We start from the raw sequence: 27,092 nt of genomic DNA, 5'->3' as shown, positions 1-27,092 counted from the left end.
AGATTTGACGAGATGAATAATTGCGGGAAGAGATATAGAACGTTTCGCAGGCTTCTCGTTCGCTCTCGTGATAGCTTCCGGGATTTTTCTCGTCTGTGCACAGACTCGCACGGTCCGAGTGTGTATGTTAGCAGCGACGCGATTAAAGCACAATCTTCCAATCTACCAATGTACGGCGCTATTCACGCGGTCATGCCCCTATGCATTATTTCTTTTTAGCGGGACTGTAGATGTAGAACCGTAACTGCGCCCCTCTCTCTCTCTCTCTCTCTCTCTCTCTCTCTCTCTCTCTCTCCCCCTCTCTCTCTTTTCTCTTTCTCTCTTTCGTCCTCTCTCGTGGCAACTCTCGTGGCAGATGCGTTATTTCTACCATTACCATTTCATTACCGAGACTCTCGACTGCCATAAACCTCGAGCACCAAAGGCAGATCCATTTTAACTCGGAAATATCGGAAAAAAGCAGGTCGTTTTCTTTTTACGATAACCCGCCGATACTATTTCCGCTATCCCACAATATTATAGTGCTTTTTTTTTAAGGTTTCTAATTCTACTTTCTAACTCTTCTTTATTTCTTCAAATTTTACAGCGCGATCATAGTCATCTATTTGCTTCTATTGTCTCGTGTAGAGTTATTTTTGCTTTTATCGTAAAATTTATTGTAGGCAAGTAAGGAATTTTATTTACAATCGTAGCATTGAACACAAGTCTCGTAGAAGAAGTATAATAGTATATACAAATTGCTAAAAAGGATCATGACGAATGAATTTCATGAAAAATGTAATTTTTATACCCGATATATATTCAGTTATGGAAATATTATGAATCTTACGTCTATCGCGAAGATATACGCTGTGCAACTTTCGAACTTACTCAGCCGCACGTAAACGTTAACATTAGTATCGGCTACCTTGCAATGTGAGTGACGTTATCGGTGCGCTTCCTGTCGTCTCGCCTTCGCCGTTTGTTAACTACATTTTACGCGTGCAAAAAGCTCCCGGTCATTCTGCCGGCCTATATACGTATACGTATGGTTGTGACCCACCGGCGCTTTTGACATTTTATGATCGTGCATATAAAGCGGCGTTTCCGTTGCGCGAAAAATGTGCGGCGTCCGCTACTGCGGCGCGGTGAAAATAACCAACGATATTTGCGCAATCGCGAGAATTTTGTTGTATTTTCCCTCGAGTCCGAATTCCTAAAAATTCACGAGGAAGTATCAAATTTGAAAGCGATATTTATCATACTTTAATAAGATTCTCAATTTTTATCGATTTGTTACAAGGTAAATTAATTTCATGGACTTGATGTAACGCGAATTTTTAATTTTCAAATCGTTACATGCTCTTTTTGTGAAAATTCAAAATAATTTTTATCGGAAAGCATATGTGTGAAAGAGATAAAAGAGCTATGCGCGAGGGTCCAAGAGGCATTATGATTTCAGATGTCATTGTTTATGTCTTCATTTCGCGACCCTTTCGAAGCGTTCGTTGCAGCCCTTCCTTTCACCGGCCATTATTGATGTCTGACGCTGGCTCCGCACGTGTGACTCTGTCCACGTGTGTGCGTGAACGCATGGGAGCACTAATGGTTCCCTCGTGCAAACTTATCCTAAATTATCATTATTTACTGTCGTATTTACTATATAATTAATATAAAATATGTAAGAAAATATTACTCCCGATGTATGAAAGATTTAATATCAGCAATATTCTCAATAATCTCTTAGTGAGAGAGGAGATAGGTTTTACATAAAATGGAACAAATTTTTCTGTATAATCTTCTGTACAGTAATTTACTAGCGTGTAAAGATACATGTTTACTAGGTTTTCGGTGTTCTTTGTCTCGTGTTTTCTCGCGTCTCCATCACACGAAGTGGATGCACGTAAATTTTTAATTTTCGAAAGTAACGCACACACGAAGCTTTGACGCTTCGAGAGAAAGAGGAGTCCATGGGGGATTGTAGGAAGGGCAGAAAATTCGGGAAAAGAACGATAGAAATGGCTGCCAGACCTGCGGTCCCCCTACGGTCGCGAATGTTTCGTACGGTCGAGAAAGGGAGTTATCGATTTAATTTCCCGGGAAAAGCTATGGGGGAAAGCCGCGCGACGCGAACACTTCCCCGTCTGTCGTCCTTTGTTCGTGTCGGCCAGCGCTGGGAATAGAATTCTTTTAAAGCGTGATTCTCGAATATTTAGATAATTTTGTTATCGTATTTTATTATTTATACGAGAAGAGAGAAAGATAAAGACAGAGAAATAAAGGTACAAGAAATGAAATGGTGGAATTGAAATATATAAGATTTCATGCAGATTTTAATGCAGTTTTCGTTTTTCTGATTTTTATCATCACTAAACTATGTCAAATCAATATTATTTTTAATTTTTCATGTATTATATGTATTTTTCTTTTATTTGCTTATTCAATTTTTTGTTTCGCATTTATCAAGTTCATAAATTCCATCTTCACTGTAATTTCACTGTATTCTCATCATCCTTTATTCAAATCATTTTGACGGGATACACGTTCATTGTCCTGAAAAGTTAATTTACCTCGTCCATGAATTTTCAACGTTTCTGAATACGAAATTAAATATCTAGGAAGGTATCCGTGAAGAAAGCTGCATCTGGTCTGCGTCTATTACACGGGGAAATTTTCTATTAAGGCCAGCAGGAGACCATGCGGAATAGTCTGTCTGCCATCCGGTGACGCAAAACATTCCGCGTATAAGTGACATTCTATTGATCGCGCTGTTTCTCTCATGGCAAACACGTGGCAGCGCATTGTCGCGGACCTCTGCCCACGGATCACTGCAAAATATCTCATTGTGTTGCTCGATAAAAAGAAAAAAAAAAAAAAGGAATACCAACTGTCGTCATTCACACGAACGTTCTGTGCCATCAATTCGCGGAGATTTATTTATCGTCGCGATTCTACAAGTCACAAACCCGTAGAACAATTTGCAGCATCAATTTGATCTACGTTTTCATTGATACGAGAGGATGAAAAACGTTCTTTGTTTTTACATTGTAACGTAATCTGAATTTAATTCCGCGAAATTGAGAATTCACGATGCCGTCGAGTTGCTCAAACTCGTTATTTTATTTTCTCTGTCAATACTTATTAAATTCATTCGTTATTGATTAGCCCATTAATTATCTTCAATTTTAAATGAACTTCGCGATTAAAACTCAATTTCTGTCTTTTCTCTCTTTTAAGTTTAATTGCAAGTGGTGTTACGTTACATCGCATTGATATTTGCATCCGTTTTCATTTTCCGTCAAATCAATTTTATGATGCGCACGGTGATCGATACGCTTGAATGAAACGCGCATCACTTGACGGAAAAATGAGCAATCCACGCGGCGCGGCGCGATGTGTGCCTGTCAAAAATTGTGCCACGCTGTCCCCACACACGTTACTCACTAGACGGCCCCAAACGTGGGCGAGCAAACGCGTAATGCCAGTTAACATATACAGGATGTCCCGAAAAAGGCTAGTAGCGACATCCTGTCACCGTGATCGGCGTAATTTGCATTTGTTTCTCTTTCGAGAAACCTTCATACCGCGAATGTTAATTTTTATTTACCGTACCAAGGCTATTGTTATTGAGATAAATGAAGATATATTAAATGTTTCTTATACAGAAATATCGATTCTGAATTTTTTGCTACTTTCGACACATCTTGTATATCTAAGCAATACGTAAGCCTACGAAGCGTATCCACAAGAAAACGTAGAAAGAGCTGAAAAAGGAAAGAAGGAGAGAAAGAGAGAAAGATACGCTCATTGAGATGCGTCTCGCGTGCGTTTCTCCGGCGACCGAGGACCGGAAGTTGGCTCGTCATACGTGCATCGTCACGCGTATCCGGTACCCCGGAGTCGGTTTATCGTGACTGACAATTCTAGGAAAGCTCGCGGTACCGATTTTCATGGGGATACATTAATCCGATACATGATCCTATACACAATCAACGGCAAACCATTATTGTTACAAGCTTAGCTGTTATCACTATGTTAGATAAAACTTGTAAAAAAGATAACTGGGAAAATATAGACTACAATATAAAATCATATCTTTATAAAAAACGATAAAATCTTATCATTTCCCATTTATGACGATATTACATTCGTCAATGCTTATATCATATCGATATAATAAAAGCAAATAATATATTAAAATAAATATTACTTAAACGTATTATATTTAAAATGTTATAATCTTCTACGTAATTATGCCATAATTTTCATGTTTTTGATGATGTATAATCACGAATTGTCATGGCTTGTTGCTTATAAATTGCTTATAACTAATGCAAATAGAAGTGATTGTATCGCTTCGTCACGTCCTATTAACAGTTATCAGTCATGGTGGCATGTTAGTTTACGCGGACGATGTAACGAGATCTAGTTAACCGGTGAATGACGGCGGCGGCGGCGGCGCTCGTTAAAAATATCATCGCGTCATATCGCCATGGCGTGCAACTCTCGCAGATAACGTCCGTTATGCTCTCTTTTACAGCTGTATACAACTGGCGAGGGGACACGCGTTATGGATTACCCTTGGAAATCGGAGAAACCGTACAGATCCTGGAGGAGTGCGCGGGTATGTAATCTGATATTTGATCTTATCTTTATTTTCTGCACGAGCGAGATCGATGTACTTCGCACCGATGTGATTGCGGGTTCGCATCGATATCGTTTAAGGTCAAGGGAAGCGATGAAGTCACCAGGAAATGTGGTAGTATAATGTGATCACATATCCTGGACCAGATCACTGGGAATGATGTAGACACAAGTTAAAGATAAAATATTAAAAAGGAATATAATAAATATTTTTCGGAATTCAAAAAAATCAATTTTTATTGCTAAGATTAATGTGAAATAATTCTACTTAAATTAAATTATGAATGTCTCTCTAAAGATCTTCAAGAATATTGCATCAATTATTAAGGAAGCAAAATAATGGAGACAGTCCAGGTATATTTGTATGTTTATTGAAATTATTGTAGAATGATATTAATTGGAGCAATTAAAATTTTGTATTAATTGATTTTAATATTTAATTTTAATTTCAATATTGTTGCCTCCATTAGTGCAATAATCATAATTGCATTTGATCTCAATATTCCTATCGTCAGTAATATTAAATCTTTAGATATAAGCCAGATACAATCGATGAAATGCACCTGAAATGGGATGTTTCCGATAATTCCAGGTTGGTATAGAGGTTTTTCGACGAAGAACCGCGCGGTGAAAGGGATCTTCCCGAGTTCCTATGTGCATTTGAAACCCTGCAAGATCGACAATGAGGGTCTCTTCGAGTCCGTCATACCATTGGAGGATCCAGTGGTCCGGGAAGTCACCCTGGTCCTGCGGGAATGGGGTAGCATTTGGAAGAGGTTGTACGTAGTGAGTATACCGCATTTATTACTTCATTTTTCCTATTCTCTTTTTTCTTTTCGTCATCTTTTAAAGAAAAGATTTATCCGCGTATTTCGATTATTTCGATTGAGAAGATACTTTTTCATGTTATTAAAAAGCGATCGATAAATGAAAGATTGCGATGCTTCCTTTACTTTTAATTTCCTTTTAACCTTTTTTTACATTTAATTTTCTATTCTCTATCTTTCACGTCATGCAATTATCCGGAACATAAAAAATATTGAATTCAGCATATATAGCACGTTTTCTTCATTTTTGGGAGCGTGATAAAATTTAGTTTAGCAATTGATTGACAAACTTGAAACATATTTTTGCCCTTACTGTCTAATGTAGGAACGAGAGGAGTATAAATTCAACGCGTTGCGTAAAGTAATGCGAGAGCTATTGGAATGGCGGCGGCAACTTTTGGCCGGCACTCTCACCACCGATCAGACGCGGGAGCTGAAGCTGCGGATAATCAATAAAGTGGACTGGGGGAATCGGTAAGTCGGAAAAAAAGTATACTACTCTGCACTAAATTCGCGGCACGTGCCGCAAGAACGAAATCGAGGATCGTTCCTTTCATCATTCGTCCTTTTATACGACGGTAATTTATTGAGTTCCTTTAATTACTGCTTAATCCGCGCAAATTTTCCCTAATGATGGCTCATCGATAATGATGATGTAATCGAAGCATAACCAGACTTACTGCCACTAGTAGTATTCATTCATTTTTATTAGCAACCGAATTGGTACAATCACGAATGAGAGGAAGAAACTATTGAAATTCATATCCTATCTAGATTATTTTAATTATCACTGAAAGGAAATTTTAGTCAAATAAATTTCGCGCAAAGGCCTTTTGTCCAATTAGAGGAAGCAGTTGCACCAAATAGCTTTAGCTGCTATAGCCGAAGAAGAGAACTTCGGGATTGATTCGCTGTTGCGTGACGCGCTAATTAAGTTCGCTTGGACGCGCGATTATCACATAAAAACGAATGATAGACGACGTTGTTGGAAAGAATTTCGTTTATTCTCTGTCATTCTCTCTCATATTAATCGCTATAACGACGTTGCACATGTTGGCAGTCTTCCTCTCATCGAATGCGAGTCACGAGAAGCGTTTCCGCTTCTCTTAAAGAACACGCTAATGTAATCTTCTTTTCGTATCCTATTTATATGTATGTGTGTGTATATATATAATATGTGTATGTATATATATATATATATATATATATATATAAAAGGCACATTTTTTACGAACAACTATTACATCTATAATTAATCTCTTTCTTTCTCTCGTTCTCTTTCTCTCCCTCTCTTTCATTCATCTTAAATATCTATCTTAAGATATCACTCGGATCGCGATTAATGATAATCTAATGGGTTGCGAATATCGTAAAGGAAAAGGATCGTTATAATATTATCATTATATATAGTTATTGTTGGCAACGCTTATACATCATTCTCGCGGGTGAGAAGACATAGAGGAATCTATCCAAACGTCGAAGGAATGTCCCTATTGTTTATATTAACAGGAAGGTAGATTACGCATACGTGATAATTAATCGCGCGAAGTCTACTTACGAGACAGTATAATATTCGGATATGATATCGTTCGCAAACAAAATTGTAATAATCCCAATTAAGGTTAATAAAGTACTTAATTATATCATTAAGAACATTATGAAGATTTTTATGTATCGTAAGATATGATCATGTATAGAAGAACTCCTATACATTTTATACAGATTCCTATTTCATATGTTGTATTTTAAATATAATCTTCATTTCTTCTTTAATTTGTTTTTCCCAATGTAATTTTCAGCGTAATTAATTTTCACGGTTCAGAAATTTAATCTCTGATACATGTGGAGATCTTCTACAATAATCTGCGAAAAAGAAGAAGACAAACTAAACACAGGATGTGACTACGATCAATGAGATCGCATGAATAGTTTTTTTTTTAATCGAATCTAAATTATACTACTATTCGCTTAATTCTTGTTACAATTATAGCGCCAGCCGCATGAAAATACTTTAAAAAAAAATAATAATTTATAGAAAACAGATGAGTTATTCTCGATGTACACGTTTCCATGCTTCTTTTTGTTTTTTCCGGTTGTTGATACGCTATTTTACTTTTATAGGCAGTGCAATTACACCATCCCATGGTGTAAAGTAACTCGCAATATTTTTACATCTTTGTTATAAATAATCGCGCAGTGATGTTCTATGATATGTGACATATGCGCGTTTTGCGTATATTGCTCGGAAATTAAGCTTTAAAGTAGATCGCTTTCTGCAGATAAATTTTCGGATATACATACATATATTCGTACAATCGTCTAAAGGATTAGATAATTAGTTGTTGAGCAGAGCTTCATCTATGTCTTTTTTCATTTCTATGCAATTGAGACAAAATCATAATGACATACTCGTCATATAACGTCACAAATAATAAGATACTCTATAAACAATTATACCACTTAGGTAAAACGTTAATATTTATGTGCCTTCCTAACGCACATAAACAATCTATGGATAATTTCTTATGTAGTATAAAAGCAAATATTGGAAGTATTGCAAAATATCCACAATACTGTTTCGATACTTGCTTTTTCTTCTGCTCGATGGTAAATATAAAAGGAATTCGTTCGTGACATGAAGAGTTAAGGAACACCATTATCAATTTACGTCATTTACATGTCTCATGTTCTTTTCGAGTTACTGCGAAATAAATCGGCATTTATATGGGACGAATGATTAATAATTATAATGGTTCGATCTTACAGCGAGTGGGAATGTGAATTTATCACATTTGAAAATTTGTTGCGACTTAACAATCGTAAACAATTACACGTGCATACGTCGTATAATTCGAGAGCATTATGTAGTATCATCTACATTTATATATTTGATAATCTAATGTTAGTTCGTGTCGCTGCAGTTAGTATAAAATACCAACATGCTTTTTAGACAAGTCTGTTGAAATACAATGTCGTATAATCTGCATTGTGCCACTCGAACGGAAATACTTTTAAGAACAGGAAAAAATGAATAATAGAAATCTAGTTGGAGAAATATCGGCAAGAAGCCTCGTTGGCGTATACAATTTTATGTGTTCTCGCTTGGTTTTTACGACACATGAAAATTTCATAACGATCGCTGGATGAATAAGGAGATAACGAGGGCTAGCATTGGTTCATACTATTTTTCTTCAAGTCAAGCTCGGGTATTAGAGTTATGTAATTTATGTAATAGCGATAACAACGTTAAGTGAACGATGTTTCATAATGAGAAAAGTATCAAAAACTAATGAGACAAATCGCGCATTGTATTAATTTATTGATATATTATTTCATCCATGAATAAGATGAACTTTCAAATGACAATCAAATTGGATATGATTTCCATAATAAAGAAAGCGAGAATCAGCCTTGTCTAGTGATTTTGTTATTTGAAAATGTTCTATTGAAAGTAAATCTCTTATTGGATATCAACGTCAAGGATTGCCTTGTGTTTTAATGAGCACGTGAGTGAAATTCTCATTGACAGAAGACAAGAGTCAAGTCTTTTTAATGTCGACTCAAATCTATGTTTTACCAGTGTCGCATAATAGCAATGCCATGTTGGACACCCCAATAGATAACAGAAATAAGAGAGAGATACACGTATGGTTTTACATACGTGCGGACTAAGTTAACCGATGGCGCGGCACGAACCTATTTTTTTTTTTTTTTTTTTTTTTTTTTTTTTTTTTTTTTTATTGGCACCGAGACGACAGTACTACGTTGTAAAACCGTCTGCGGTATTATCACAATACGAACAAGTAAAAAGAGGCAGTAGAGGAAAACGACAACTTTGTCGCCAAAACCTCTTCTCGTATTTAGATCTCAGTATCCTTGGCGAACTTTTCGATTTCCGGATATATCGGTGTTGACATTTCAAGGGTGCTGGGTGCTGACGGTACTGATACCGGCGAGGCGCCGCTACTACTGCCGAATTGCAAACGCCGACACATCTCCTCCAGCACTTCATTGAACATCATGAGGTTCATATTCTGACCTAGTAAGTGAAGCATCAGAAAGTCGCCAACCTATAAAATTCAATTTTATTCTTAAATTTCAGGATAAAATGTCGCATTGAAATGTAAAATTATAATGTCATTTATGAAGAGGCTTTTATCTTTTCAATTACACATTCGCAGAGACTTCATACAAAAATAGCATCGTGATGATAGTTATATAGATCTTTATTCGAGAGTTTTTATTAAATTCTCAATTAGATTATTTTATGATAATCACTTAATAAAACAAAACTTTTGAAATTAGTTTTTATCGATGTTTTCGGAATGAATCAATTTTTATTACTGTATGTCTTGTATTACTATCGGTATAACGATTTTATTAGCATTCTCTAAAAAGGCATTGCATTCGCAAAATTAAAATTATAACTGACGAGTATAATCGGAAAAAAAAAATCTTACCTGAGTCTTTCGAATGAGCGTGTTAACCATAGCTGGTGTACCAAACTTGAAACGCCTCTTAAGGATCGTTTCCCGCGTGCTAGGCATCAACACTATGGCCGCACTGTAAAGTACTGCCAAGCCAGAGAAAATCGCCAGTATAATGAACCAGAACCACAGGAAGATGTAAATTTTCTCGTTAAGAATATTGAGCGCGAGCACGCAGAGCGCGTCCAACTTTTGGATCGTGCCGGAGGCACCAAACTTGTGAAAGGTGCACTTGGTCACGCGCGGAAATACCGCGATCATCGGGTCAGTACGTTGCTCTTGGTTCATGTTGCTAAACTTCAATACTTCCGTGCCGTATGTAAGGAAAGCGCCGCCCAAGAAGGTATCCACGAAGAATATATTGCCGATCTATAGTAAAGACATCGTATTAATTTAATACGATTAGTATGATGTAAAAGTAATATTTCCCTTTCTTTTTTATGATACTTTAATGTTTTGCTTGATTTCTCTTGTAATAATTTAACTTTACATACTTTATAGAGCAGTGAGATTAGAAATTAAATAAAAAACTGTATTTAAAAAAGTAAGACAATTTACATTACAGTATATCTCCCAAATTGGCGTACTATCACTTTCAGAAAGCTCCTTTGTGTTGCAAACGTATACTCACGACGTTGACGAAATTGAGGAGTTCGCAGAAGAAATAGCCAGCGGCATAGCTGTTGTGCATGTGCAGAGTCTCGATAAGATATTGGACCAGTCTGTCGATCTTAGATTGTCGCTCCTGCTTGGTTTCGACCATGGCACCTCTCATGCCCTCGGATATCGTTCTGATCTTACCCTCTTCCCAATGCTTCCACATCCAGTGCGGTATGTAGAAAAGCACGCCCTCGAAGAACAGCATGAACGGCACCCACTGGTAATACGAGTGGTACCTCTTCTCCCCGTAATCGCCGCCCAGACCTGGGTGAGCCACGTGGGTACCCACAGGCTGCGAATGGGTCTCCGGCAGCGTGAACGTATACGTGATCCAGCAATACGTGTTTATCACGTGGGATGAGGGCAATTCCGACAGGCACTGGATGGGGTCACCTGCGGAAGAAAGACAAACGATTACAGATCGCCGTTACTTTTACGAACATGATCGATAAAATCAATCATCTCTCCGTACATCTATCGATTAGACACGATATATAATGTAAGATACGTGAAAAATGAGATGCGGGATAACTTGAATTTGAATTTCTTAAATCTTAAAATATAAAGCTTATCTATAATTCACTGAAATCAGATTTCAGGATAAAATAATGTTTATAATTTTATGTATCGTGTCTTTTTTTTTTGTGTAATATGTTTTAATATATTTTTTACATATATTTGTATATAATTATTATATATTTTTTAAATATTTTTTTAATATACATACAAATAATTTTTCAGTTTCTTCGATATACAAGATATTAGATAGTAGGTTTTTATAATGATAAACCATCCAAAGTGGATTGAATTTTACGTATAGTATATATACATATGTAATATACTATAGAATTCTGTAATTCTTTTTCGCGTATCTATCGTTCGCATGTCTCACGAACACAGTTACCGCAGTAATCCCATGGGATTGCTCTCGTAATGCACGTTAATCCCTCGCGATTAGCGAAGCGTCGGAGACGACATTATCACGTTCACGACAAAGATAATTCTTTTTACGTGACACGTAATGCACTGCGAACGAGTCGCTTTACGGATGCTGCGCTATCGTTTTAAACGAAGCCACTCGAAACTCAGGTATCAAGTATCCAGCGTCTTGATAAAATATGCTGATAATTTAATACTCCTTCTGAGTATTAAATTCACAATACAAACCGTTTTATTTATACACAAGTCCATAAATAGTATATCTATTTTCCGATTAGATTCGCGTCTATAATATATTTTTTGCGCAGCTGTCTGAAGGAAATAACATAACATTTCAATTGCATTTTGATATCATATGTCAGAAGAAGGGCTAGTGTTTTAAGAAAAAGGATTAAAATTGAATTGGGGTGTATGTCGATACAGTACAGAACAAATAAAAAAAGGGAAATAGAAAATACAATTAGGATAGTAGATCTAATGCTCCTGAGATTTTCATTTTGCAAATGAAAGTCATATGTGTGCCATATAATGTAGTTCATTTGCGTGCCAGATGTTTCTCATCGCGCCGTTTACGGACGATTAAGTTACGCAACGGTTAGGTTCACCGGCTTACTATTTATTTGATCTTGCAATAATTATAAGTATCGAAATTCTAAAATTCTCTGAAAAAAATCTTTGAAAAGTTGAACACTTCGTTTCTACATCTCAAAGCTGTGACAAATCATTACTACTCGGTATAATAAATTATCGTATGATTGTTTAATCTAGTTTAATCTATCTCTTCGTTGATCTGATTTATTATCTCAATTCCAACGACAATCTCAAACGAGAAATAGATATATACATTCTCTTCCGATGTTTTATATATACATAATCATTTATAGCATAATTACTACTTCCCAGTTGCTTCATCCCGTAGTCAAAGATTTACTCAGGTCATTAATCATATCGCGCGACTCGACCTCAATTCGCAACAACTATAATAAGAAACCGACTGCGTATGACGTTATGATCGTTAGGTGCAAACATGGCTTCTTCTGATCAATCGTTCGTGCGCGGTGATAAAAGAGCGTAAAAGAACCTGTATTTGAAAACCTTGTCTTCGACGTAAATGTTCGAGAGAGATACGACGAGAAAAACACGGCCTCGTCATTTCGCCTTCGTGCGACTCCCTAATCATCGGTTGATTAGACGGCGACCGGCTGCAACTTGGCTTACAGTGCAAGTGGTCGCTATTGATCTTTAACATCCCGTTAACATCCTACGCACTCGGATAGAGTAAATGAGTCTCATCTTTACGTCGGCTATCTTTAGACACGGTTTTCCCACTTTGGAACATCACCGAACATCATCTGTTCTCTTCTTTTTCTTCTATGTAAATTGTAAAATTCTTTACAATTCAGTCAGCCGGTTATTTACGTATTTGCTATTGTATTACATGCGAAGAGTTTTCATTTTTATTTAAATTGTTTATCTTCATGTTTGAATTACTAAGATAATGACAATCGTATCTACTTCGTTTTGAATGTCGTTGATAATTGAAGATAATCGCAACACAAGAAACTTTCTCGTTCTAGAAGATCTTCAAGGATCTCTAGAATTCTCGAGCCGGTAGGGAAGGAGTTTCGACAACGCGACAAAAATTGAAGGAAGGTACCTTACCTATCAAGTTACTGGCAGTAATAATGATGCAACTTGCGAACAGAATAGCCGACGTGGTTCTATAATGCATTCTGAAGGCCATGTTATCGATAACAGCTTTGTCAATCAAGTATCGCACCTTGACGAAGCCGGAAACTGCAGAAACCAAACCGAACAGCGCCATTTTCGTTTAATCTGCAAAAAAAAAAGAGACGTTTTATTTTTATCATTATCGATGTCAATGAATGAGAAATTAGAACTTAAAACAACAGGTACGTTATATCTTGTGTCATCCTCTTCTTTAATTGTCATTCTTATTTTAGCAATACAGTCTTAAATTAAAATTCTGCTAAAGAGAAGCGCATATAAAATTAGATGAAAAATTAAGTTCGTTGTCCGTTTTCATTGTCGACGTCCTATTCACAAAAAAATATTTCATTTCCAATTTTATTCATTAATTAAGAAAACAAAACAAATTAACTCTTGACGACTCGGATACTTTCACCAAATTAAAAAATAATACAGTAATATGTCTGTTTTAATAACTTTTACTTTAAAAGAACACAAACATACGTTTATTCGCTTAGCATATTTTTTATGTGTTAGATACTATAAAAGTGAGATAATTCAAGGAAGAAATCGAGAGAGAAGAGTAGGAACGAGGCAAAGGCTGTCTTCGGTTGACGAGCAATCAGATTACGTTCCCGTTATGCCTAATGAATACCACGCGGCTGGTCGATCACGATTAGAAGCGCGTTTCATTGAGCCAAACGCCGGCAGCATTAGCATTCTTATCGTATAAGTCAGTAATTTATAATGAACTGAGTCGCACGAGCCTAGTTGCCTATGAAAGAGAGACGAGGTTGCGTCGAGTTTTATGCCAATACTGCGTGCTGTATCTAGATTACCTCGTGATTAATTCACCTACAGACTCCAGTAGTAAACAGGATTTGATTCCGCAGAAGCCGATCATTAATCTTATCCGATATTCTGACCCTCTCGGCGACGAATTCCGATCGCGTCGCTCGGGGAAACCGAATTGAATTTCGTAGGAGATTGAAAAGAGACAATAGATCTTTGGAATATAATTACGATAACGATATAATTAATATAGCGGAATACTCTGTCGGCTAAATCTATTATTAGTTGCAAAATTCAAGACGAAATACAGAGATCGATCGATCGATCGCAAAATTTTTTGTTTGGAAAGATGTGTCGAAATTTTTTAAGATAAAAGTTTAAGAGAGAGTCTTGGCTAACTTTTCGCTTCTGCAGAATGAATTCTTTGACTTTAAACATCGGATTAAACGTCGCTTGTTTTACGATACTATTCCCGTTGTTTCAATTGCTTTTAGCGAACAAAAGCGGAAGCGCTTCGCCGCGCTTTTATTCAGCGAGATCGTCACGCGAGTATAACGCGGAATGACGATTCGCACTGTTTTCCCCTGTGTCGCCCTTTCGAAAACCCACGAAACCCTCGTCGGCGAGAAAGGTCCCCTCGTCATCCCGATGTATATGCTCATGGTAATAATGTCGTGCGCACAACCGGAAATGGCAGATGTGTATGAGAAGATCGATATACGGAGACAGAGAGAGAGAGAGAGAGAGAGAGAGAGAGAGAGAGAGAGAGAGAGAGAGAGAGAGAGGAGGGGAGGGAGAGAGAGACAGAGAGAGAGAGAGAGAAAAGCCCATCCTGAACGCCGTACACCTCGACCCGTAGATTGTTCTCGTCGAGAAACAAAAGCTAGACGCGACCGGAATGCCCGGGTTGTTCCCCTGCCATTTCTCTCGTTTTCGTCGCCGCCGGATTTCTGCGGAACGACACGTGCTCGTATTCGCCTCGGAGAATACTGTCTAAACTCACATTTTGTACAAGTTACGTCAGCAACAAAGGTCGTCTTTCAAATCCGAATCCGGGTGCGATTTTAAAAATCGACCTCTTACCTCTCATCGCATTTTTAACGCTCGTTTGACAACCTTGAGTGAATTTGGATGAATTTCGCACATCGCATAGTTGCTATTGTTGGCAAGATTTATAGGAGGAAATTATCTTCTTCTTGCTTTTTCCAGCAGGAAAATAGACTTTAAAATCGTCTCTTTTTCCCTTTCTGTCCTTTCTAAGAAAAGAAGTTAAAGCGCCGGAAGCTGCATTGTTATCTCGAGATATCGTGGTTTTATGGTATCTTTCGTTTTTTCAATGTAATCGTGCGTGATTACGATGAAAGCTAGAGGGCTGGGCCTTGCATTAATATACGCGTATCTAAAGGACACGCTCGTGACCACGGTCACGAGAAGTATATTCTCGTTAATGCATGACGTAACGATTAATTAATTTCATGATCATATAAAGACTAAGCGGGCGTAAACTATACGGATATTATTACGGCATAAAAGATGAATACTTTTATAAAATAGGATTATTCTATAGCAATAAAGTAAATTATAAATATATAGCCGTGAAATTTCATAGAATGTGCAATATGTTCAGGATTCTCATCACAACGGTCGCGCCAGCATTTTTAACATTTTGTAAGTCCCAATAATATCCCCTCTCTATTTATTATTATCGGAGATTTGCCTCTCTCTACAGAAAAGCATTTTGAGAATGATAGAATTTTCTTACAACAAACCATTGCATATTATTGCGAAAAGATATGAAGACAAGTTTTTAGAATTCTTGTTGGCGCGAATTCTTGTCAACTCGAATAAAATCTGAGATTGCTAACTTAACTCGAGTTTGTCATTCTGCCTGCAAAGCGTGCTAACTTCGTACACACGTGTGCGTGGAATTTTAAACTGTCAGCAGATTTGCCGATTGTGAAGAACTGTTTGCAAAAATTTGAATTCGTGCAAATTCCATTATATAAAAAAATATAAATTCTTTAACTTTTTGTTCTTAATTTTACATTTCTTTACGTAACATGTCATTCTATTTCGAGACTATAATTAATACAAGATTCTAAAAAATAAAGATTCTAAATGTGAGAATGTGTTATTTTTTTGCAACATCGCGTAATGTAAAATTATTTCACGGAATTAACACAGCTTAACGCTATCTAATGATCTTCAATGGCAAAGATGTTTGATATGTTTCCTTTAAACAACTACAAAGCTTACAAAGTAGTATAGTATCTCTACAATGATTGCGAGAAAAATGGAACAATGTTTCACACGATGTTTTCTCGGAAGTATATGATTTTCAAATGCCTTTGTCACTTGTTCGCCACACTTCTCGCAACGTTCATGGTGAAAGAACCGGTCAAGTTGATTAAACCAGTTAGCTACTGGTGGTTTCTCGAGTTGAGCGGAGTGGGGTACATCTACGTGAGTAAATGATGACGATGATGACGACAGACAAAGGCCGACAGCCTTTGATAAGTGCCCCCGCCTTAATTAATCATATTTTTTTAAATGCACGTGACATTTGGTGGAAGACATTGGACAATATTTCTCCAAATGATGCAAGCCTAGAGATACAAAAACCATATTTGTCTGCCATAGCGGATATCACAAAAATAAGTATTAATTGATAACAATTAAGTTCTAAGTAAATTCTTTATGTTTCCTCAGTTCATTTATTCTACTTATGTTATTTAGATTTCCTATTATTTTGTTTCATTTATTATTTATTTCATATATCACTTATTGATTAATATTATAAAATATATGTCACTCAGTAAGTGCTAAAGTCATAAACCATTTTGATTATATCTCTCGCTAGTTGAAACGCGATTTTTTACGGCGTTGCGTAATCATAGGTACATATCATATCAAGTGAAAAGAGGTTTATGTTCTATCGGTCGTGGCAATAAATCCCGTCATGAGCACACAGGCGGAATTTTGTCGTCGCTCTTCGTTTCTGTTCGTGACCAGAGTTTTTAGTTACTAAATCAAATGGATTTCCACAAACTTTATTCAACTCGAAAAGAATAAAATGTAAAATGCCAAATGTAACTATGCATCTTCTTTTCTCTCAGCGTTCTCAACGTGTCTAAAAATTGTAATAATTTCGATAATGCACCACATTGCACTATCATTTATGCATACATCATTATTATTATAATAATAATTAAAAATTATACCACTTATTATGATGTATTTTTCTCTTTTCAAGCGATCAGTTGTTTTTATTGTTGAAATTTGCAAATTATTATTGAACGTCATCACTTTTGAGTGAGTGTGAATCCACCGATCGACGATGATTTTCTTCTCACGATCGCCACCGCCGCCGCCGCCGCCGCCGCCGTCGCCGCCACTGCCGTGGCTCGATCTCGTACGAATTGTCCGTATTGGGTTACGGATGCAGAAAACAGGTTTGGCATCGTGCGATCGCCGGGCTGAGAGAATGCCGTCGCCGACGCGCCGGATTCGAGAAGTTGCTAATACACGATCGAGAAAAATGGAGAACCTTTGTCCCCATCGGATCCGGGACACCGGTTTTGTCCGCTGCATCGCCCGCGAAATGGAGAAAAGCAGACAAAAAGAAGGAAATTCTCGTAACGTTCGTTCTGGGCAGATATGATTGTAATACTATATTAGTGTCCTATTACATTATTACGTGATATATAATTAATATAATTTTTTAGAATTGAAACATTCAATTAAGAAGAATCATTGATTTTTTTCAAGCTTTATTATTAATATAAAATTGGAATTTGTCTACTCTTACTTTTTCATATTGCTAAGTTTTTAATTGTTAGTAGAAGATACTGTACATACCGTATGACTAAAATAACGCTAAAAATAATTTAAAGATTAAAGAAATTTACGCGCGGTATTATAAAATTAATAACGCACAAGATTTAAGAATCATAAACTTATCTTACGACGCTAAAGCGACGTGATTATGAGAATTTAGCGGTGAAAGGCGAATATATAATGAATAAGCTATTAAATATGGAAAGATTTTTTTCAAGATGATCAAAGGCTATAAAGGCTATACGGCCTTTACGATTTACGAAACCAAATACGGAGACGCACAGCGAAATTCTGTCGATTCAACGGTTAACAGGTAATAGGAGGGTGATTTATGCTCACCAGTTGCGTCGCGTGATATAGAAACTGGAGCGTTTTGTAGGTCGAAACGAGAACGATCGCGGTCATAACGTGATTTCCTCATATGTGTGCGCGTACATGAACTAATAACAGTTGCTAATGCAGAAAGAGAAAGAGTGGCGAGCGCGAGTGCAATCGGGAGACGTGATTTATGTACTCGAGTGTTATTTGTCGATATGGGGATCACTCGAAACTTGGACCCGATTCATTCGTGTACGATTCATTCGTTGCGAAATTTGGAAATAGCGACGATTAAATATTGATCGAATAATATTAATTCAAATCTCGCATTGCGAGAGATTATTTGCCGCGTCGATTATTACACATCGGTGATTATTATCGTATTTATAATGAAAATAATATTATTGATATTTCTATTATGTGCTTATGTTATGTGATAATTTTGTACATTTGTACATTTGTACATTTTGTACATCGTTTATGATGATACATCTTTCGGTATCACGCGCAGAAGTGACGTTTCGGCTATCGCTGACACAATGAGTAACAGATATATCGCTGAGAAATGTGATTCAAGGGAGAGATCTTCTTGGAAGTAAGCAAGTTGCTAAGAACTTTCTCTGCAGTATGAATCATATTTCTTCCTGGAGGTGACTGGGATTTTCCATACGTTAACGAGAGGACATAGCGATAACTCCTTCTCAAAATTTTCTTTGAAATGAAACTGGGATATCTATCGATTTCTGAAAGTATTACGTACGCATTAAAATAATTTAAAACGGAGTCGAACTGTATCAAGACGAATCTTTAATCTTAAATTACTGCTCGATTCCGTGACTAGCTTAATATCGTGGAGTGACAGTTTCAGATCGCATGTATGAATTAATAACACGCTTGGCCGTGGGTAAACGGTCGCCCTCGACAGTGGGCAAATTAGCGCAACGTGCCGTAAATTATTGTATCAACCGACCATTCGCCATGCTGTACGCCGTGATCAAGATATAAGTTTTATAATCACTATCCGAGTAATTGTGTGTGTCTCCCACTTTACAGAGAGAGAGAAAGAGAGAGAGAGAGAGAGAGAGAGAACGAGACACGTACCGCTTTTACTCACGATTATCCACGTGCGGCGATCCCGCAAAATTATCAGCTGTCTGCACGTATTACACGTGTATCGAATCAGACTTGTTTGACATTTCGCGTTTTTCCTTGAAGAAAATTGTATCCGTGAATTTGCATTACAAAGAGATGTATCACGCGTGATGCGAATATGAAAGTATCGTATAAAAGTATCTTGCTTTTTTTGAATCGTTGCTAAACGAAACTTTTAAACACGCGAATGAAATGCGCCGTTTGCGAGATACATGGGAGCCGTTGTCCGCACGATTCCTCCATATTGCATCGTAATTGCGTTTGAGGCGCACTCGGTCAATGCTTTATTAGGAATTTCGCCGAGTAACGAGCTAGCAACGATGACTATGACGATGATTCCTCTGCATTTGCCATGCAGTCGCACGTTAAATACTCTCCGCTGGCACGCTTTCATAAATCAACGTTTCCTACATGTTCGTGTCATGATATATCCCATCGATAGAAACATGATGAATTTTTCCACGAATATCGCGGTCCGAATGAAATCCAGGTAATTTGTCGGGACAAAACATCGCGAAGAAATTTATTCATTCCTATCCAATTTTGTAGGAGGAATAAAAGAGAAATAAGTAATTTATTCGAAAAGTATTATGGACGTAATATTCATTTTTCATCGACTAAGTTATTATGGTATTAATCAGTGTAAAATTAAAAATGTGCTTTTGCAAAACATTGAATTATATCGTGCGACCGAAGGGACGGATCTCGAGCGCGTTAAATTATAGGAAAAAGTACTTTGTACCATGCACAGAAGGCATAACATACGTGTGGATACCTTTTGTCTCATCCATTTGCGGTGAAAGGACGAGCTTGGTGGCTTCGTGAGTAGAAAGGGGATTTACAGTTAGATGTCTTGCGCGAACGGCACGTTCTTCGACATTTTATCTGCGTAAAGTCTTGGACGAACACAATGTTGACGAAATAGTGGATGTTTAAATAAAATTTCCAGTGATCTTTAGAAAGAGATATTATCTTCCATTCTCGAGTTAAAATCGTGAAATGACACGGAATTTAGAAAATAAAAATTTTTTTACCCTGAAATTCTAAGATTTTGAAAAAAAAAATAGTATCTAAACGTACATCCTTTTTAGTAATATCTCTCTTACACGAATGTCTCGTTTACTTTAAGAAACAACATCAAATTCTAATGAATTCTCTTTATCGATAAATCGATTGAAGTGCATTCCTTGCATCATCATCTCACCTGTGAAAGCGTGTTTTTGACTTTTATAGGCAGGTTCCTCGCAAAGATCACGTTTTCATAAATTGAGAATTTCTGAGAATCGTTCGGGATTGCTGATGGGTGCAGACTGGCGGTATTAGAGAGCGCACGTGGGAAACGTACGATTTATCCTCAGCGGCGCGATTTTTAGGTTCATCGCTTCGCGATGGGCGAGGAAGCCGATTGTAATCGAATGGTATATCGTCTCGTTGATCGCATCGAACGATAGCGCGTACAATGCGGCCGAGGAGTGAAGGGATAATTTTATTCGCTTCGTACGAACGAACGTAGGTGAAAGGCGTGGAACTCGCTGATATTCGCAAAATATTATTTTCGCGTTCCCGTTTGGTAAGCTTTTCGCAAAACGCTTCGCTCCGAGCGAATTTCTCGCGCGTACGTTTTTCCCGCGGCGACGCTGATGACGCGAGCGATGGAGATTGCGGCATTCGCGTCGCGATAATTGTGTGTGACGAATGGAAAACGAGGCCGTACGAATTATGTTAATTATTGTGCAGCCGAATTGTTCCTTTCGTGATTTTACAATGATACGTTAGTCCGACAGAAAAAAATGACAAACGGAATAAAAGAGAAAAATTCCTTTTACCTTCTTCCCATTAGTTTCATTTAATATGTATTGCCCAACAAATTCCATTGGTATTTTAATTGAGCCTCGTAGAAATCAAACTAATCAACTCCGTGAAAGTAAAAGTAGACAGAAAATCGACGAAGTTAAACAAGAACATAAGCATTGGAATTAATATAAAGCAGTTACATTCGACTTAATATTCTTTGTTATATTAAAAAATTTCATGAAATTTTTTTTTAAATCTGATCACACGAATGCATTACGACTCTAAAGATTGATACACGTTTAGCGAGGTTTTGCGAGGTACTCTCCTCGCGCGAGATGTATTTCACGTCCCGATTCGACTCCAGACGCGAACATTATTCTACACGTCGGTAAGCATTATCGCATTAATATTCCATAGTGTATATTCGCGTGTATATTCCGAGCGCTATGCTTTAATGACACGCTCGATAGGCACATATGCACATCGATGTGTTCGCGCGCGAGACGCGAAAAATGAATGAAGACGATAACTCAGGGAGGAGGTTAATAGCCCCTCTCACGTATCTTGAGATCGTGGGAAGCGACGATATAATAAAGATGACGATATAATAAAGGTGAATATGATGGCAGTTAATTAGATGCCGCGTTATTCCGCGTTATTTATAGTGCAGTGTTGTAGATAAATTATACGAAACTAAACTATTGAATGAAGAATTTAGTACACTGAAGATCATAGTTTAAGATCTCTAAAGATTGATTATTTTATTTTCACTTTTCCATCATTCTTTATTTTTTCCTCGTCTTTTTCTTGTAAAGTAATTCTATTCTTAAAACCTCAGTTTTTCCTACAGATTTTTGATTTATTCTGTTTTCATTTAGCTCTACGTCTTCGTAGCAAATTTTAAGAGAACATTTGTTTGATTTATGATTCGGAAAGAATCCTTAATTACTAATTCTTTCGAAGACCTTGAAAGTGACGGCTATTCAGAAATCAACCGCAGAGACGATCTTTAAACCGCATGAGAAATCACCGTCCGAAATATTTTCTCAAGTTTATTTAATCATCGAGCGATTAAATATAGACTGTTGTTTTTGTTCACGGTCAAGTTGTTCTAACACGCGTTAGTCAATTAAAATAGTGATTTAATCTTCTTTCTATTTAAATTGTGAATAACGTTGTAAGATATCTGAAGCTAATTCTAGAACCGATAATAGTTCTAGATCGTCGATATAATCTAAAATATAAAATCTCATACAACTACACTCGTTAAAAAATAATCTCAAACTATAATTTTATAAAGTAAAGTGACGTTTCGCTTATTTTGTCGTTTTATTTTATATTTTTTATTATGTAAACATATGCATATTTTTCTATGTGTGTATCGTGTATTAAAAATTAAATGTTTCTCGTAATCATGCAATTCTCGAAAGACCCTCAAGATTATTTTTCTCTACGCCTACTATTACTTTATGGTATTTGTATACTACGGCTTTTAACATCGATAGCACACAGAGATGAATTCCAACGTCTTCCATGAAACATAGAAGCGATAAATAATATTATATACACGTACCTGATATATATTGAAATGTAAAATCTTTTTGTAGTGCTTTATCGTTATTTTATTCGGAAAACTCGGAAACTGTCCTATCTATTGTACCAAGATCACGTATGCGTTTCGGTCGAACTATCGAAACAATAGACGAGAAAACATCACCTACGTCCCACACAATTGGAAATATGACACTTCCCTTGAGAAATTATAAAAAAAATATCCGAAAAAATAAAAAAAAAAAACAGTTTGAAAAGAAGAATAGAAAATACTATACCAATGCTGTCATAGGTATTTCGAAGATCAATTTTTTTATTAAAATGACAAGTTCATTCTTCCTTTAAAAGTTAATCTTGTATATTTTACAAATTTTCTTTATTGTACTGAAAATATCTTTCTAAGTTTCTAAATTATCGTTAAATTTAAAAAGATTTTCGTTGTGTCTCAATTGTGTCGTATTTTCTAATAAGTTCAATTCATTTTTTCTTCATGTTTGTTGAACCTGATCTCATGTTTATATATTAATTGTATTCCTCGCGTATATTCATAATCGATTTATCGATATCGCGTGGACGATTTATCGGTCACGTGTGTTATTGACTTTTTTTATGTTGATCGCACGCGGACCACGAGCTGTTCTCGCTCGAGCGGAACACGAGTAGCCGCCGTACGAGAAAATATACTCTGCTCATCGAGAAACGAGATTAAGATGCTTCTTCTTCTGCTTCCGTTGAAACTCGAATCAAGATGCCTACCTGCTTAGAGAGGCCCTACCAATTCTCGGAAAGAGCTCCGTTTCCCCTTTCCCGAAACAAAGGCTTATCTAACAATAAGTCAGCATTTGACCTGCTTCGCATTCTTAAATGAACCGTTAACATTTGACAAAAATTGACACGAAAATCCTGCTTCTCTCACAGAAAGCAAATATTAACTTCGTATTAATAACTTAAACTTCGAGCCTAACATTTTTCATTATATGTAAACGGCATATATCGCAAATTGATTTATTAAGATGTATGTAAGTAAAATATATATATATATATATATATATATCTATCTATCATCTGCCATAAAATCACACACACACACACACACACACACACATCGAATGCACATAATTATGAAATATCGATTGGTGAAAAAGGGAGTATTATCGGGAATATTATCTATTAGAAAAACAGCAAGTCAGCGTCGATGGAACAACGTAATGCGAGAGAATTTATGCTTCGTAAGTGCACTTTGTTACGCAGGTAACAGGAATTCGAGAGAGAGAGAGAGAGAGAGAGAGAGAGAGAGAGAGAGAGAGAGAGAGAGAGAGAGAGAGAGAGAGAGAGAGAGAGTGAGTGAGTGAGTGCGCGCGCGCGCGCGCGCGGTGAAAGAGGAATTACTCATTCGAGGCTTGTGCGAGCCGGTATCGGATCGACTCCGATCTTTCCAACCGAAGCCGGCTGCTTTGCCAATTGAGGTCATTTAAGCGCGCGGCTGCTGAAGAAGACGCGCGCTTTTCTCTCTCGACTCCGAATTGCGGCGAGTTGCGCGCTCGTTGAAGCTGCCCGAGGAGCGATCGAACACAATAGTCGGTAGTAGTCGTAAAAGGCGATCTGTGAGACTGAATCGAGAAATGAACGAGCGCGACTGAGCACGAATAAATCCCTTTTAATGACTCGCTCGAATACATATCTCGTTTCTTTTTAGCTAATGAAGAGAAAAGTTTATTACGTTCGTTCTTGGTCGTTTCGAGATTTCTTTGTTACCGAATCTAGCTAGATCAAACGAATAAACGCGAGTGAACATCGAGTTTGCTTTGAAACAAGTCCGAACGATTCAAATATCATTTTCGACGCCACTGACTATCAAAAACCGACCGGTTTACCGGCGAGTTTAATTTCCAATTTACTCGTGTGTCGTGTACGCTACATCAGCTGTGCCTCGATCTCACGGAATTCCATTCGATGATCAACCCCAAACGATTTCCGAATTTCCTCGGGCTTCGGTAACAATCGAGAAACTTCGGGAGAGAACACGCGCTATTTCCGAGATCACGTGCTCTGTTTACATCGCATCGTTATTGTTTCGTTACGATCGAAATTTTACATCTCTGAGTCTGTAAGGTATGTGCGATCAACGCGCATTTGTTTCGCGCCGTCGTTGGATCGACCGATGCTAATTTTCGCGCTTCCTTCTCGCGTATCGATCGTGAGATCGGTATGTATCTAGAAAACCTGAAAACGCTCGTCTTTCTCTTCTCCTCGGCTAATACCTTCCGTCCGTGGCGCAGTGTCGAATCCCTCGATGACGTCCCACGTTGTCACGATCCCGTCCGCGGTCGGCTCTGCAACTGACCGTCGTACCGCGTGAATTTTCGTTTCGGGCCTGTCCGGGGGCCCGAGCTGCGCACAGGAGCGACGCGCCGACCGATCCGGCGTTCGTCTCTTCTCCCACGGGATCGCACTTATTCTCTCGAGAGATCGATCGATCGATCAACCCTCGAACTCGCTTTTCGTCAAAAATGCGCACTGAAATTCGAATCGAGAATGGAAAGCCTGAAGCGGCCTCCGAAACGACGCGTCCTTTCCGTCACCCTTTTTCGTCTTCCTTTCTCCTGTTTCGCGATGCGAATACCGATTCTGAAAGGAGACTCGCAACACACACGATACACCGACTAGGCCTCGGAAAACGACTGACGCGAACGATGAGGTACTCGCTCGGGGCCCCACCACTCCGCCATCTTGCCGGGCGAACGGAGGGCTGCGAAGAGGAGGGGATGCCAGGTGCGTATGGCGTTTCCCTCGTACGCTCTAGAATTTCCACATCGGTATGTTTTTTGCGTCTCGATTTGGCGCGTCGAGATTTTCTTGATGAAGAATGCGATTGGAGAAATCACGTTCAAGAGATCGATAAAATCGATAAATTTTATATATATCGATATAAATTTTCAGACGAGTAATAAACGCTTTATTTCTGTGCTTTACAGCGCATATTTCAAATTTGTAAATTTTTGTTAGAACTGTAAAAACGTTTAAATATATCTGGAGATTCTTTTACATGCCTTATAAGTGCAAAATACAGAATAAATGTATCACGAAAATGTACTGATGCTCGATAGCCGCTTCCTGTCGCTCTAAAATATGAGCCACGCGTTCTTCCCTTCCTCTTCGAAAAATTCAACGAGGCGCGAAAAATTAACTCGTCGTGCATAAAACATTCGTCTCCATTTCCTCGACTTCCTTTTCTCTAAAAGAAAAAGAACATATGCATCCTCACTGGCGAAAAAAAAAATAAAAATAAATTTGAACAATAAAATATCCTTCGTGTATAATAATGATATTTATGAAAAATTAAGTTACATCATTGTCATGAATAAACGTCTTATTATTTCCACAGACATTTTCATCGAGAATGGATCCTTAAATCCGTAGGAATGTGAAGGTGATTTTTCCCTCGAATTTTTGGAAACCAGTTTCCAGGTAGTTTCTACCTGGCAGAAGCTCGCGCGGCACGCTGGACCAAGAAAAAGGTACCGTTTTCGTGACGAGCGGTCGCACGTCGAGTTCAAGGACCAAGGACCCACTGGGCACGCGCGCGTGCGCGTGCGCACGCGCGCGCGCGCGCGCGAGTCCTCTCGGTGGACGTCAGGATTCCCTGGGCGCGATATACGCATCGTGTGAACTCACCTTTGCTTTCTCGACCTTTATCATGTGTCCGCGAGAACCGCGACCGCGGCATCTCGACTGGAGCGAGATGAGCAAATATCCTGTCCCTTCTTGCCCCTCTTTCTCTCCCTTTCTTTTCTTTTTTCTTTCTTGCTTTCAGCTGTTCTCCTCTTCCTCTTTTTCCCTCTGTCGTTCTAGATGGGGCCCAAGGTTTTCAGCTCGGTGAATATGCGGTAACCATGCCGGGAACCTGTTCCCTCCTCTCTCTCCCTTTTCCTTCGCGTTCAAGGGGGGTTCTTCACTTCCAGCTCTTTAAAGACTGCATTTGTACATTTCCTCCGTGTCTTTTCTTCAATTCTCCTCTCTTTTTTTTGCGTTTATTATTATCGTTGTTATCGTGCGGCGCTACTATTAACGATGTAATCGTTATTAGATGCAATTAAGATTGTGCTACTGTTACTTGCTTTGCTAACGTCGTTGTCTCTCGTTTGAAAAAGACATACGTTTTCTCGAGACATCTGTCTAACTTAATGAGATGCGTGTTTTATGTCGTGCTTGACAATTTCATTGTATTTTATTGTATTATTTTATTTTTAAATTATTTAAATATTTTTTAATTAATAGCTGCAATTTCTTGTCCTTGGTTGCTCTAAAGCCTCTATTGATTTCATTCCCAGATATTAATCTACTATCATATGAAATTCCTGGAATCCCTAACATTTCCAAGTATCTTCCCGACCTATGAAAT

At 37.8% G+C, this 27,092-nt stretch overlaps 2 protein-coding genes across 3 annotated transcripts in view; one reads left to right on the top strand and one right to left on the bottom strand.

The window, feature by feature from the left end:
* spg (dedicator of cytokinesis spg) overlaps positions 1-27,092 on the top strand; it is a 47,437-nt gene that overhangs the window by 2,123 nt on the left and 18,222 nt on the right. For both annotated transcript variants that reach the window (XM_011635230.3, XM_011635229.3), the window contains exons 2-4: positions 4,520-4,603; positions 5,216-5,409; positions 5,776-5,924. In XM_011635230.3, coding sequence (XP_011633532.2) covers positions 4,520-4,603; positions 5,216-5,409; positions 5,776-5,924 — 427 coding nt within the window. The remainder of the gene's footprint in view (positions 1-4,519; positions 4,604-5,215; positions 5,410-5,775; positions 5,925-27,092) is intronic.
* On the bottom strand, positions 6,126-25,395 carry Inx3 (innexin 3). The gene is made up of 5 exons (XM_011635228.3): positions 24,952-25,395; positions 13,199-13,372; positions 10,569-10,990; positions 9,911-10,306; positions 6,126-9,520 (listed from the first exon to the last, which is right to left on the bottom strand). The coding sequence occupies exons 2-5, from the start codon at positions 13,359-13,361 to the stop codon at positions 9,311-9,313; spliced, it is 1,191 nt and encodes a 396-aa protein (XP_011633530.1). The 5' UTR covers positions 13,362-13,372; positions 24,952-25,395; the 3' UTR covers positions 6,126-9,310.

The sequence above is a fragment of the Pogonomyrmex barbatus genome, unplaced genomic scaffold (genome assembly GCF_055798465.1).
Source record: "Pogonomyrmex barbatus isolate J1 unplaced genomic scaffold, ASM5579846v1 scaffold14, whole genome shotgun sequence".
Classification (NCBI taxonomy): domain Eukaryota; kingdom Metazoa; phylum Arthropoda; class Insecta; order Hymenoptera; family Formicidae; genus Pogonomyrmex; species Pogonomyrmex barbatus.
The sequence above is the reverse complement of the archived record's forward strand: the minus strand, read 5'-3'. Positions and strand labels throughout refer to the sequence as shown.

What these genes read in the sequence shown, in the direction of transcription:
- Inx3 (XM_011635228.3), bottom strand. Translation starts at nt 13,361, where the DNA reads ATGGCGCTGTTCGGTTTGGTTTCTGCAGTTTCCGGCTTCGTCAAGGTG. An exon ending in TCCTCAATTTCGTCAACGTC is followed by an intron (nt 10,307 to 10,568) that starts GTGAGTATACGT and finishes TCTTTACTATAG; the next exon opens with ATCGGCAATATATTCTTCGT. An exon ending in CGCTCATTCGAAAGACTCAG is followed by an intron (nt 9,521 to 9,910) that starts GTAAGATTTTTT and finishes TGAATTTTATAG; the next exon opens with GTTGGCGACTTTCTGATGCT.